The following is a 15,094-nucleotide window of genomic DNA, read 5'->3' on the forward strand; positions in this document are numbered from 1 at the left end:
GGAAGTTTTGTGAACGGCCAATCAAAGCGGCCGTTCACAGCGCGATCGCAGCTGCCAATGGGAGATGATCTCAAATGTAAACATATGAGATCATCTCCCATTGCCGTGTCTCTCCCTCCTCACACAGAGACAGCGTGTGAGGAGAGAGAGGATCCATCTGTCCCAGTGCCATCTGTCAGCCCCAGTGCCATCTGTCAGCCCCAGTGCCAGTGCCATCTGTCAGCCCAGTGCCATCTGCCAGTAGTGCCAGTGCCGCCAGTGCCACCTGCCAGCGCCAGTGCCACCTGCCAGTGCCAGTGCCAGCGCCAGTGCCACCTGCCAGCGCCATCAGTCAGCCCCAGTGCCATCAGCCCCAGTGCCGTCAGCCCCAGTGCCGCCAGTGCCACCTGCCAGTGCCAGTGCCACCTGCCAGCACCAGTGCCACCTGCCAGCGCCAGTGCCATCCGTCAGCCCCAGTGCCGCCAGTGCCGTTAGCCCCAGTGCCGCCAGTGCCGCCAGTGCCACCTGCCAGCACCAGTGCCACCTGCCAGCGCCAGTGCCATCCGTCAGCCCCAGTGCCGTCAGCCCCAGTGCCGCCAGTGCCAGTGCCGTCAGTGCCACGTGCCACCTGCCAGTGCCACCTGCCAGCACCAGTGCCACCTGCCAGCGCCAGTGCCATCCGTCAGCCCCAGTGCCGTCAGCCCCAGTGCCGTCAGCCCCAGTGCCAGTGCCACCTGCCAGTGCCACCTGCCAGTGCCATCTGCCAGCCGCAGTGCCATCTGCCAGCCCCATTTGCCAGCGCAATTAGCCAGAGCAAATAGCCAGCACCATCTGCCAGTGCCAGTGCCATCTGCCAGTGCCAGCCCCAGTGCCATCTGTGAGCGACATCTGCCAGCGACATCTGCCAGCGACATCTGTCAGCCCCATCTGTCAGCCCCATCTGTCAGCCCCATCTGCCTTCAGTGCCATCTGCCTCCAGTGCCATTTGTCAGTGCCACGTGTCGTCAGTGCCACGTGTTGTCAGTGCCACGTGGGGTCACTTTGTGGGCATTTCCATTGTCCTGGTGCTCCAGGGCCTTCAAAACTGTAATAGGTGGTTGAGAAATAAGATGTGTAATTTATGCTCCTAGAACGCCTGATGGTGCTATTTCAATATTGGGCCTCTGTATGTGGCCAGGCTGTGTAAAAGTCTCACACATTTGGTATCGTTATACTCAGGAGGAGTAGTAGAATGTATTTTGGGGTGTCATTTTTGCTATATACATGCTATGTGTTGGAAATATCTTATAAATGGACAACTTTGCGTAAAAAAAATGCGTTTTCATTTTTTTTACACATTTTCCCAAAACTTCTGGAAAAAAAATGAACCATTCAAACGACTCAATATGCCTCATAGATTATACGTTGGGGTGTTAGCTTTCCAAAATGGGGTCACTTTGTGGGCATTTCCATTGTCCTGGTGCTCCAGGGCCTTCAAAACTGTAATAGGTGGTTGAGAAATGAAATGTGTAATTTATGCTCCTAGAACGCCTGATGGTGCTATTTCAATATTGGGCCTCTGTATGTGGCCAGGCTGTGTAAAAGTCTCACACATTTGGTATCGTAATACTCAGAAGGAGTAGCAGAACGTATTTTGGGGTGTCATTTGTGGTATACACATGCCATGTGAGAGAAATAACCTATTACATTGAAAATTTTGTGAGAAAAAAAAAAAAAAATCTTCATTTTGCAAAGAATTGTGGGAAAAAGATGACAACATCAAAAAGCTCACCATGCATCTTAGTAAATACCTTGGAATGTCTACTTTCAAAAAAGGGATCATTTGGGGGGTATTTGTACTTTCCTGACTTGTTCGGGTCGCAAGAAATGACATAAGCCACCAGTAGATCAGGTGTGATCAATTTTTTATGATTCGCACCACAGCTTGTAGACTCTCTAACTTTCACAAAGACCAAATAATATCCACTAATTTGGGTTATTTTACCAAAGATATGTAGCAGTATAAATTGTGGCCAAAATTTATGAAAAAAAATTATAATTTGCAAAATTTTATCACAGAAACAAAGAAATATGCGTTTTTTTTCAAAATTAAAAAAATGAGTAATTGTCATTCAAAGTGTGAGAGCACCAAAAGCTGAAAATTGGTCTGGTCAGGAAGGGTGTTTAAATGCCGAGTAAGCAAGTGGTTAAAAAAACTTTTTTCACTCTGCAGGGCTTCAGGGACAGACCAGAAGCTGTCCAAGAAGCCCTAGAGCAGGGATATGCAATTAACGGACCTCCAGCTGTTGCAGAACTACAATTCCCATGAGGTATAGCAAGACTCTGACAGCCACAAGCATGACAGTCAGAGGCAGGATGGGACTTGTAGTTTTGCAACAGCTGGAGGTCCGCTAATTGCATATCCCTGCCCTAGAGGATGAAGGGGGAGAGGTTCAGGGATTTGAAATCTCCAGACTGCTACACTGGCTGCATGGGCACTGACAGCGCATCACCTGTGGGAGGTAAGTACAGTGAAGACCGGGGAGGTGAGGAGGGTCTAGGATATTAGTTCACCTTTTAATTTTTAATTTTTTTTGAAAAAGTGAACTCTTTAATTTTCAACATTTAGCATTCTCCAGGCACTCTTTCAATAAAATTATCTCCAGTGCTCCTGCCATGGAGGTCTACGTTCAGGCACTTTCTGTTATAGGGTGACAATGTCACTGTCTCCTATTTCCAGTCCTGTCTTATTAACCTGTTGCATAAGCCCCTGGTGGAGGCTACAAGCAGCTGTGCCAACAAACATGGTCCCGGCATGGTTACAATTGGAAAGCCTTTCCAGGGCAATGATGTACTCCAGCAACGCTGGAGCGAGTGTATGTAGACAGGAGGCAGTTGGACCAAAAATTATTTAAGCCGAATACCCAAGAGCATCAAACAAGGGACCTCTAAGACTAGGCTTGGTGCACAAATTTTAGGGTTGATCGTTGTATGTAATCATTTAAGTATAAGATTACAATGGTGTATAATTTTCAAACAATGTAAATTGTGCTTGAAATCAACTACCAATCCTTGTGTGATTTTTGTCTCCTAGGTTCCTGTGGATGGAAATTGGGGGACTTGGGGTCCCTGGGGCGAATGCTCACGGAGCTGTGGAGGAGGTGTACGTTTTTCCTATCGAGAATGTAACAATCCAGAACCTGAGAATGGTGGCAAATACTGCCAAGGCCAGAGAGCCATCTATGAATCATGCAACACCCAGGAGTGCCCCTTGCAAGGTAGGTATATTTCCATCGACCAGCTTTCTCCTGACTCAATACCCTGAAGCACAGCTAAATCCTAAACTGGTCTGTTTATATCCTGTCATAGACTGTACCTAGCTGGTGTGTGGTTTTTTTAATTCCTCAACAGTTACTTTTTTTTTGACTGTAGAAGTCCTCTTCTGGTCTCTGTGCCCACACAGTACCTGCAGATACATCTCCAATGATGTCAAAATCCCACTATGCCATGAGCTCCTTGTGGACCCCAAGCTGTTTTGGAACACTGGTATCAGCTTGTAGTCCAGAGGGCGTGCCAAACCTAGGGTGATAAAATTGTTCCTGTTTAGGTAGCAGTTCAAGGTGTTGTCGCCTCTAGGACTGGAAACTGAAAACTGGCAGGATCACCAGGTAAAAAAGTAAGAAAATTTTAAAAAGAAGAGGCAATAGTTCTGTGGCTGGAACAATGTTTACTACTATCTTATTAATTTTAGTTATACTCTTGTTTGGTGTACAATAGAAGTTCTCCATACAGTATGACTGTATCCCTGGAAAGTCCAGGAAAAGATACTACTGGAAATAATTTACCATATAAAAGTGTAGGCAAGCCAGGACCAGCATGGCTTTCCAAGCATTTAGAGTGTATCATCTAAGATCACAAGGTACAGAGTGTACGGTACAAAGTGATTTCACACTGCTGGCAGACACATTCACCTCTTCCTGCACATACCTGCATGGGTTTCAGTCCCAGTCTGGTTTTTCCTGGATTCTCTTCACCTATGTTATGTTGTGTTTTGCAGAGAAGAGTTTCCGGGAGGTGCAGTGTGAGAAGTACAATGCCTATAACTACACAGACAGACAAGGAAACCTCATTGAGTGGATTCCTAAGTACTCAGGTGTCTCCCCCCGGGACCGATGCAAGCTCATGTGTAGGGCACGTGGGGGCAGCGAATTCAACGTTTTCCAACCTAAGGTGAGATTTTGTGAACTGCACTATCATAAAGTGGGTCCGTTCTTTTCTCTTACAAACTACTAATAACTGAATGATTACATGATTCAAACCCACCATCACCTTTTTATTTTCCTCTTTTCCCTGATACCTGGCTTACAAACATGGTCATCTGTCCACAAATGATATTTGGAGAGTTAAAGTGTATCAAAAGGCAAAACATTTTTTTTAGTATTGGACGGAGTAGGAACGGGCTTGAATCTCTGTCAGCTTTTTATTGGTGTCTATATCCCTGCTGTGGAGATTTGCTTTCTCAACCAATGTTACCAGGACTGAAAGTGATGGAAATATTTAATGGCACAGTTGTCACCAGAACAGGAATAAAGGAGAAGTCTTCCAATGAGGACACCTGTTCTGGTGATAAATATCTAGAAGATTTCCCTCAGATTGGAAAGATTTCCTCTTTCTGTTGTCTACAGGACAGGAAGTGAAGGAAAGTGTCTCCAATGACAAAGATGGCAAAAAACCCAACAGGGCTTCTACCCCTTCCCTACTCTCCAGAATGAAAAAGATTTTGGTTCAGATATACTTTAAAGTCCAGTTCTACCCTAAGGGGTTCAAATGCCGCATACACATGACTGGCCTTTTTTAGACGGACTTGGTCAGGCGGACAATCCAACGGACTTTGCAGCTGAGGTCTGCCGGACTTTCAAACGAACGGACTTGCCCACACGATCACTCCAAAAGTCTGGTGGATTCGAATGTGATGATGTAGAATAAGGAAGTTCAAATACAGTAGCCAATAGCTGCCCTAGCGTCGGTTTTAGTCTATCAGACTAGCACACAGACGAAAGGATTGTCAGCTAGGAAGCCGAGTCCGGTGGACAGATTTGAAGGAAGTTTTATTTCTAGGTCCGCCGGACTTTGGGGAAGAAAAAGTCCGCTGGAGCCCACACACGATCAAATTGTCCGCCGGATTCAGTCCGCCGGACCAAGTCCGTAGAAAAGTCCGGTTGTGTGTATGTGGCATTAGGCTCCAGGGTTCTAACTTTCTTTCTTTTTCTATTGAATAAAGTAGAGAGGGATGGTGTCATCAATAGGGAGGGGGTAAAGCCCTAAGGAATGATTCTATTGTAAGGGTTATTACTGCTGCCATTAGGTATATTTGCTCTTGCTTCCTGCCCTCAAAACTAAAAGAAATGAAGTGATTGTAAATCTGTCCAATGGTGACAAAGTAACAGAAACATTTTTCCTATAGTAGAGTGGTGAAGGGTTGACACCACTTCCAGATTTTTATTTCTGTGTGTGCCTCTCTGTCTTCGTAACAACAACATTATACTTAGGCCGCGTACACACAGGCGGACTGTTCGCCCAACTTTGTCCGCTGAACAGTGTTTCAGCGGACAGTCTGCTCGTGTGTGGGCTTCAGCGGACAGTTTCAGCGGACAGTCTGACGAACAAAGTTTTTCGGAATTTCCGTAAGACTGTCCGCTGAAACTTGGTTTGAGCGGACAGTCCGCTCGTGTGTAGGCTTGTTCGACAAACTAAGTCTCGCGCATGCTCAGAAAGAATTTACACGGCGAAGGTTGCATTGCAGTGTATTGGACGTCGAATTTCTCGTCCCGTCGTACGCGCCGTTCACGTCATCGCGCAAGTTTTCAGCGGACTGTTCGTTCGTCGTGTGTGGTCAAGTCCGTTCATGCTAATTTTGAACGGACTGTTTGTCAAACTGTTTGACGAACCTAGTTGGGCGGACAGTCCGCCCGTGTGTACGCGGCCTTAGGGTTTTTGTCTGCATCAGACAAAAAAAAGGAGGTTATTATCTGCATTCTGCATCTTTTATCAAAATAATCCCTAGTGATCCTGCTACAAAGGACCTTATACAGGCACTACCAGTTAGGAGGTGATAGCTGTCTCACAACTGTGCTCTTGTGTTGTCTCCCTACGGTCACATATGAGCTTGCAATGGAGACATCGAGTGGCCATTTCAACGTGCATGCTGTCATTATCAGGAACCATGCCAGGGCAATGATGTGCAGTCAACGCTGGAGCAAGACCATGTAAACATGAAGTGTCTGAAAGAGGATGGAGGACATCAGCTGCACTGAAATAAGAAAAAAGGTAAACACAAAAACTTTAAAGCTGGGTTCACATTTCTACGCTGCAAGAACGCACACAATACCACAATGTGCAAAATCACAAGTGGTCCACTTTAGGGTGCGGCAGTGCCCTTTATTGTTAATGGTGCCCCGATGCACCTTGCCAACAGACGTGCTTTGTAGCAAACCCCAAGGCATAGTAATGCACTACTGTGATTTGAAGTGCGCTACATTCCAAAAAAAAAAGAAACGTTTGCAGCTTTATGGTGCTTTAGGCAGCCCATTCATATAAGGCTTCATGCACACGAGACGCAGATGCAAACTCTGCTGGACACATGTTTTTAAAAGCTGAAACCGGTGATTAGAAACACCCGTTTTGCCGTGATTTTTACAGCGATTTAGTGACGTTTTACCGCATTTGCGTCTAGAAGTGTTTAGTTAAGCTAACATCATAGACCCTCCCCAGCTCAAAAAACAGTATTATTAACTATTTCAGCAATTTTGTGAGACCAGAGTGAGTAGCAGCAGTTGTGAGAGCAGCAGTGTACTTGTATTTATCTTGTCACTAGCCACGGCACCTGCCACAAGTTGTGGATTGTCCACTTGGCACGTGACATGCCACATCACCTGCCACATCACTTGCCACGTCACCTGCCACAAGTTGTGGATTGTCCACTTGCCACGTCACCTGCCACAATTTGTGGATTGTCCACTTGCCACGTCACTTGCCACGTCACCTGCCACAAGTTGTGGATTGTCAACTTGCCACGTCACCTGCCACAAGTTGTGGATTGTCAACTTGCCACGTCACCTGCCACAAGTTGTGGATTGTCCACTTGCCATGTCACCTGCCAGGTCACTTGCCACGTCACCTGCCACAAGTTGTGGATTGTCCACTTGCCACGTCACTTGCCACTTCACCTGCTACGTCACTTGCCACAAGTTGTGGATTGTCCACTTGCCACGTCACTTGCCACCTGCCATGTCACTTGCAACAAGTTGTGGATTGTCCACTTGCAATTGCAATTGTTTAACATTTTTTAATGTTTTTTCATCATTTGCAATCATTTTTGAGATTTTTAATGTAAAAAAAATAGGTCACCTTTAAAAACGCTTATAAATGAAAACGTGGCAAAATGCATTAGCAGCGTTTTGTCCCACATTTTACCGAGTTTTGGGTCTGAAAGGTGGAAACTTTTGCGTCTGAACCCATTTTTTTGCTTTTGGAAAAACGAGGTTAAACGCAACTGCATAAAAATGGCAAAAAACGAGACTGTGTACATGGACACATAGGATAACATTGAATGAGTTCAGGGGCAGTTGAAAAAAGTGTCCAACTGCCTCTGAACACGCGTTTAACAGCGGCTCATGTGCATGAAGCCTAAATATGCTGCTCTGACACAATTGGGTTGATTTACTAATAGAATGTGCACTTTGCAAGAGCAGTTTCTCCAGAACTTAGTAAATGAGGGAAAGGTCTGCTGACTTCCATTATCCAATCATGTGCAAGCAAAATTTATTGATTTATTTTCCTTGCATGTGATTGGTTATTCGTTGCAAAGTAAAGCTTCATCTCATTAATTAAGCTCTGGTGCAACTACACTTACAAAGTGCACAGTCTATTTGCCTTCAGTAAATCAACCCAGAGTCCTGTTAAAGTGCAAAACAACTCACATCAACGCACTTGTGTTAATGCACCCAGCCCAAGGGTCTGTTCACACTTGTCAGTTTCCCTGAAGAATTTTAGCAGCATGAAAAAAGTAGTTTTTTCCTGTTCACTGCAGTTTAGTGTGCAGAGTAAAAAGATAACTAATTAATAGTGTTTGTTTTTTAACTTCACAATTGGGACTTTGGACTTTGGAAAGTGGTTTGATACAGAGGATACAACTACAGTTTTTATTTCAGGCTGAGTGCCATTTTTTAAATATTACCTTACAGAAAATTATTTTACAATCAATTAAATGCTAAATTTCAGACCCCATGCAGGTGTAGTATGGTGGCTGCAAAACAGTCAGAGCTCAGCAATTTTCTACCCTAACATCTGGAAAACATTTACACAGCTCTCACATTAAAACTCTGCTGAATGTCAAGCTCAGAATGTCTTATTCAGTTATCCAGATTACTGCACATAGCCGTCTATTACATCAGCCTAGATGTGTGTATGTGTTAGGAAAAGCTCACTATACAGACTGTTGGAATCGTCCCAACCTGAATGTAACTGCCAGTTATTAAGTGCATATAGGTTAGACAGTGCTAAAGCCAAAACTTTGTTTTTTTTATCATTTGGAAGGAGAAAGGGAGGATTATAACCCGTATCAGTATTTTTATTGCCATCTGTCCCCTATTGAGGAGATTTTTGTTCACTTCCTGTCCCCATAGCCACAACAGGAAGTGAGACCAAATCTCTCCAAAGTGAAGGAAGTACCTGGTTGTACCAGGGTCACCAGAACTAGTGTTCCTATTGCAATATTTTCTCTTTATTCCTTTTCTGTCAACCAAAACTGTGGGACTTTCTTTCACTTTAATTGATAATGGTAAACAGGACAAATAGAGATGGTGAATCTCCCTAAAAGGGGCACAGACAGCAATAAAAAGCTAACAGGTACTCGATTTCCTCTCCACTCTCAGTATCTATTGTATCTATTGAACCAGCTGATGTCGTCCGTCATTCAGTACATGTGTGCGGGGCTTTTCACTCTGTAGAGCTCAGTGAGGAGAGCTCTGAGGCTCTCTTGGTGTCAGGGAAAATTGTTAGAAGTGATTCATGCTGATAGCACAGGAATGAAGCATCAGACAGAAATGACACTTAGCGCTCTTAATTGAGGCAAGCACATTCTATTGAGGGATATGCTTTGACCATATTTCATGTCAGAGGTTTACAACCACTTTAATTCTGCTTTAACACAGCAAGCTGTAGAAGACTAAAAATCTGAGCCAAATCTTCCTTTTGTCCTGCCAGGAACTCTATCTGTACACAGTGTACACTACAGATGAAATATACACAGACTGCTCATCTGCCTGTTTATAAGCTTCATGACCATCTCCTTCTCTGCTAGGTGATAGATGGCACCCTGTGTGGTCCAGAAAGCCTATCGGTCTGCGTACAGGGTCAATGCATTAAAGCCGGGTGTGATCATGTATTGCATTCCTCGAAGAAGCTGGACAAATGTGCAGTGTGTGGAGGGGATGGATCGAGCTGCAGGAAAATATCTGGATCGCTCAACAAGTCCAAGTAAGAACTTCTGGGTGGGATCTGCATGGAGGGTCAGGAATTGCTGTGAATTCATACAAAATAGAAACATATCAAGTCATTTTGCCATGCTAAAACACAGATATTCTTTAGCCGTATCAATTTCTGAATCTGATTTATTAACAGGACGAGTACGGGGACATATATTGTATTCTGGTAGCGGAATTACATTATCTATCAACTATCTATTATCTACTATCTATCAGTCCATCCCCACATGCCAGGGTGCTAGGAGTAACCCTAGACCTTGAACTCTCCTTTCAGGCCCACATCCAATCTCTGTCCAAATCATGCCGTCATGCAACATTTCCAGAATACGCCCCTTTTTAACCAATGACATCACCAAACTTCTTATTCTCTCCCTGGTTATCTCTCGCTTCAACTACTATAACTCCCTTCTCATTGGATTACCTTTACATAGACCATCCCCCCTTCTGTTCATAATGAATGCTGCTGCAAGACTCATCCACCTTACCAGCCATTAGGTGTCCTCCACCCCTCTCTGCCAATCCCTCCAGTGGCTTCCACTCACCCAACGAATAAAATTCAAAGTACTAACAATAATTTACAAAGCTGTCCATAACTCTTCCCCCAGCTACATCACTGACATAGTCCCAAAATACCAACCAAGCCTCTCTCTTTGGTTCTCCCAAGACCTCCTGCTCTCTAGCTCCCTTGTCACCTCCTCCCATGCCCGCCTCCAGGATTTCTCCAGAGCTTCTCCCATCCTTTGAAACTCCCTACCCCAACCTGTCCGACTGTCCCCTAATCTATCCATCTTTAGACGATCCCTGAAAACCCTTCTCTTTAAAGAAGCCTACCTTGCTTCTAACTAATACACTGTTTTGCTTCCTCCATCAGCTCATCAAACACAGCTATTACCTTTTGTACCAATTGACCCTCCCTCTTAGATTGTAAGCTCTAACGAGCAGGGCCTTCTCATTCCTTTTGTGCCAAATTGTATTGTAACTGTAATGTCTGCCTTCATTTTGTTAAGCATTTCGCAAACTATATTAATTCTGTATAATAATAATAATAAAAATAACAATATATTTAATAATATATTACTGAATGCAAAGTTTCATTAATATATGTCTTTAATATCTTCCTGGAGCTTTAAAGGTTGTGTAACATTGTTTCTATAGCAGTTACATAGATTCTTCCATCAATTTTAACATCTGTGTAGCAAATGAAATTATAAAGGTGAACACTGCTTGTTTTGCAACAAGGCACCACATGTTAAAACTGCAGGAGGGGAAAGTGCCTAAGGAGCACATGACAACCGTTCAGATACTCATATCATGTTTACAGTGTCAGGATGTTAATTAGAATTGTACTCCAGGCACAGAAACTTTAACTAAAATATATTCCTCAATAGGCACAAAAGATATAAATACACTCTTGTGTTCCCCAGATTCCTTTGCAAACCCAATTATTACCTTGTAAAAGAAGCGGTGAAATCATTACTGTGCTGTACATAGTCTGTGCAAAGTGCAAAAGGGGGCAGAGACAAGACCAGCAATCCCACACAAGGAGAGAGGGCATCAATCACTAGTCTTTATTACCGGAAGCTCCTGCACAAAGACAAACTTTCAGGCTGGATTACTGCACAGATCTGGAAGAAATACACAAAGTGTGCCATGAATAATGTGAGAATATATACACCTCTTATATTTAGGTAATGTGTGTGCTAGGTGTTAGTGTAGATTTTTAGTGTAGGTAAATTTATTTTAGCTCAGGGCTAAGTCTGAGCTGTGAATCTGGGTCAGGGTTAGTGAGTCATGGCTGATTGTCTCATCCTAGCAGCCTCTCAGGTGCCTCCCCCTGTTTTTTGGGACATTGGAGGATGTCCTGGACATAGTGAGTGGAGACTAGGAGGATTGGCTTGGAATATTTATGAGGACTTCCGCCAATCCCCAATAAAGGGCTGGCAGGCCACCTCATAAATAGACATGAGTCATGCCAGAAGAGGCAGCTGGGTGGAGGATGGAGCTTTAAGGAGGCTGTTGGTGGCCCTTAAGGGTGACCCCTAGTCTGGGGAGGGGTGGCCTCAAGCCAGGGTTTGGGGGCTTGGCTGGATCCTACCAAATACGCATGGAGGAAGCCTTCCTGGAGGCATGAGAACAAGGACAGAAGACAGCAGGAACAGGTCAGCACTAGGGGCCTCAGGTTCCTGCCTGTAATGGGCCAACGCTTAAAATATGACTGAGAGCCTGTCAGATCATCTCAGTGATCCAGTTGAGTTCTGGAGGAAGAGGTGGAACTGTATATAGAGACTGTATATAGGAAGAGTTGTCCTGAAGTTCGTTGTTAAAGTCAATGGGCATCCCATAACCTCCCACCCCTATGCAAGTTATTACCCTCAGTAAATAACAAACACAAAGTCACAGACTGTTCTCTGACTCTGGAGTGCTCGTGAAGATTCTGTGTGCTTTGCTGTCTAGGGTGGGGATTCTGTTTCATCTGCGGTCCTTAACAACTTCAGCCCCGGAGGATTTTACCCCCTTCCTTACCAGAGCACTTTTTGCAATTCTGAATTTCGTCGCTTTAACTGACAATTGCGCAGTCATGCGACATTGCACCCAAACAAAATTGACGTCCTTTTTTTTCCACAAATAGAGCTTTATTTTAGTGGTATTTAGTGGTAAAATAAATACCTCTGCAGTATTTATGTTTTGCGCTATAAACAAAAGAAGAGTGACACTTTTGGAAAAAACACAGTCTTTTTTACTTTTTGCTATAATAAATATCCCATTTAAAAAAAAAAAACATATTTTTGGTAAAAAAATCTCAATAATCATACATTGATTGTTTGTGCAAAAGTTATAGCATCTACAAAATAGGGGATAGATTTATGGCATTTTTTTTTTTTTTTACTAGTAATGGCAGTGATCTGTGATTTTTTTCGTGACTGCGACATTATGGTGGACACATCGGACACTTTTGACACATTTTTGGGACCATTCACATTTACACAGCGATCGGTGCTATAAAATTGCACTGATCACTGTGTGTAATGTGACTGACTGGGAAGGGTTTAACACTAGGAGGCACTGCAGGGGTTAATTATGTTCCCTGGGAGTGATTCTAACTGTGGGGGGAGGGGAGGGGACTCACAAGGGGAGGAGACCGATCGGTGCTTCTCTGTACTGAGAACACACCATCGGCCTCCTCTCCACTGACAGGACGTGGATCTGTGTGTTTACATACACAGATCCACAGTCCTGCTGTGTTCCCGAGCAATCGCGGGTGCCCGGCGGACATCGTGGCCACCGGGCACGTGCACCAGGTCCCGAGCAACGCCGCGCGCGAGCCCCCTAGACGGCCGGGAATGGATAGGAGATCCCATCTGCGGTGTCATATTACAATACGCCGGTGCTGAAGTGGTTAAAGTGCTTGTAAACCCGGGTAACAAAAAAAAACCTTGCAAGCCAAAGGCATTACGAATTACTTACCTGAGAACGAAGCCCCTGCAGCCATCCTTGTCTCCCCCTCCAGCCGGTGACATCTCTCGCAGAGGTTACTTCCGGGTATCGCGGCTCCAACCAATCACAGCGTCACTCCCTCATGCACGCGGGAGCCACCGGGAACACGTACGGGCCATTGCTTCAGTTGGCTTAAGTGCGCATGTGCCAATGACATCGGCACATGCAAATACAGGGATGTCTCCTAAACCATGCAGGTTTAGGAGATATCCAGTGCAGCTATAAGTAAGCCTAATTATAGGCTTGCCTATAGTTTAAAGTGGTTGTAAAGGGTTTACAAACAATTTAAGGGGGGTGCGCTACACTGGAATTCAGCTATTAGCACACCAGTCACTGGCTGTCATGGACTACTTTATATCATAGATACAGCTGAATGCTTCCATCTTGTCTCAGATCTTTTTCTCATTGTTGTGGGGCTCCTGTACAGTCATTTTTTGCCATCATCTCAATAATTATTCTGGAGAGAAATCTCTTCTGAACTTTGCTTAGGAGAAGTTATTTGTAACTTGTACATCCATTCTAATTTCCACTATCTGCTTAATGTATCCTTCATAGCACTTTAGAATTATGTTAGAATTTTAGTGAAATAGAGAATTAAATAATTGCTGTTTTTTTTTGTGTTTAACACACAACAATTCAGGCTAGGTGTACAAGGGTGTCTTGGGATTTTAAGGACCTTAGCAACACTCTGCATGGTGATACATTAGGTGGTACATTTTGTACAGTGACAAGCTCTAATATGCTGGAGGCATTCTGTGTTCCTGAATGAGGAATTGTCAGTTTTTCCTTAGCCTGCTAACTTCTGGTCCAACAGAATGACCAGTTCTACAAAAGCCTACATAAACCTGCTATATACTCACTGATATAATATGTAGACTTAATGACCAAGAAAGATATTGATGCACTCACATCTGCAAGCTATTTCCTTCTCTTGGTTTCACTTAAATTGACAGCAGAATGTAGGAGCAGGGTTCAGACGCTGCATATAACATATTATGAGTTAAAGCTGCGTCTCTACCCAGTATAAGCCTCATTAGATGCAAGTATGATACTTCTAGAAGAGCATAACCTCTCATCTGCAGCTTTTCCAAGAACGCCCAAGCCCCCCCAGACTTGAATTACAGACATTAGCAGTGTTGGAGATCTCAGTGTTAATCCAGTTATATATATTTACCAATAAATATTTAATCATAGATTTTATCAGTTCAAAAAAAAAATCTTAAACTTAAGAATTGATAATTAAACACAACAAAATTTTGGTATTTGGTGACATGTGATTGGATTTTCTGCCTCGACAAATTATAATTCAATTGAAAATCACTATTTTGCATTCTATCATTAAAAATTATTGTTTATTGGTATTAGGCATGTGGTCAGTGTAAAGATTGCACTAAATACTCAGGTTTCCCAGTGCCTGTGCTGCCTAACTCTGCTCTGATCACTAGAACTGTACTGGGGTGAGGAGATCTTTAGTAGTGGGGGGAGTCTGATCTAGGGAGATTTTGGCTCGAGGCGAAAGGTAATATATGTTGTACCATCTCTACTGATTTGTGTGTTATGCATTACGGACCCCAACCCCTGCATTCTGTGCATTACACACTCCTGCCCCTGTTATGCCACGTACACACAACTGGTTTTTCCGTCAGAATAAACTCTAATGCCGTGTACACACGATCGGAATTCTCATTGGAAAAAGCTCTGATGGTTTTCCCAACGGAATTCCGACGGAATTCGGCTCAAGCTGTCTTTCCTACACACAGTCACATCAAATTCTGATCATTTATAACGTGGTGACGTACAACACATGACGTGACTAGAAAAAGGAAGTTCAATAGTCAGTAGCCAATAGCTTCTGTCTCGTAGTTGAATCTGAGCATGCGTGATTTTTGGCGTGTCGGAATTGCATACACACGATCGGAATTACAGATAGAAAGTTTTTCCATCGGGAAAATTGAGAACATGCTATCAATTTTTGGCTGGCGGAAATTTGGACAGCTAAATTCCGATGGAGCATACACACGGTCGCATTTTCCGATGAAAAGCTCTCATCGGTCTTTTTCTGGCCGGAATTCCGACGTGGCATAACATTTTTTCCG

The 15,094-nt window shown here is 43.9% G+C and overlaps 1 protein-coding gene and 1 long non-coding RNA gene across 2 annotated transcripts in view; one reads left to right on the plus strand and one right to left on the minus strand.

Annotated features, from left to right (window-relative positions):
* Positions 1-15,094, plus strand: part of ADAMTS8 (ADAM metallopeptidase with thrombospondin type 1 motif 8) — a 58,487-nt gene that overhangs the window by 33,441 nt on the left and 9,952 nt on the right. The window contains exons 6-8 of the mRNA XM_077457872.1: positions 3,053-3,236; positions 4,016-4,188; positions 9,320-9,495. Of these exons, the coding sequence (XP_077313998.1) occupies positions 3,053-3,236; positions 4,016-4,188; positions 9,320-9,495 (533 nt within the window). The remainder of the gene's footprint in view (positions 1-3,052; positions 3,237-4,015; positions 4,189-9,319; positions 9,496-15,094) is intronic.
* Positions 9,083-11,123, minus strand: LOC143934334 (uncharacterized). The gene is made up of 2 exons (XR_013263248.1): positions 10,953-11,123; positions 9,083-9,538 (listed from the first exon to the last, which is right to left on the minus strand). It is a non-coding gene; the product is annotated as an uncharacterized LOC143934334 (long non-coding RNA).

This window comes from Lithobates pipiens, unplaced genomic scaffold (genome assembly GCF_037356315.1).
Source record: "Lithobates pipiens isolate NorthernLeopardFrog02 unplaced genomic scaffold, aLitPip1_a1.2 Scaffold_27, whole genome shotgun sequence".
Classification (NCBI taxonomy): Eukaryota; Metazoa; Chordata; class Amphibia; order Anura; family Ranidae; genus Lithobates; species Lithobates pipiens.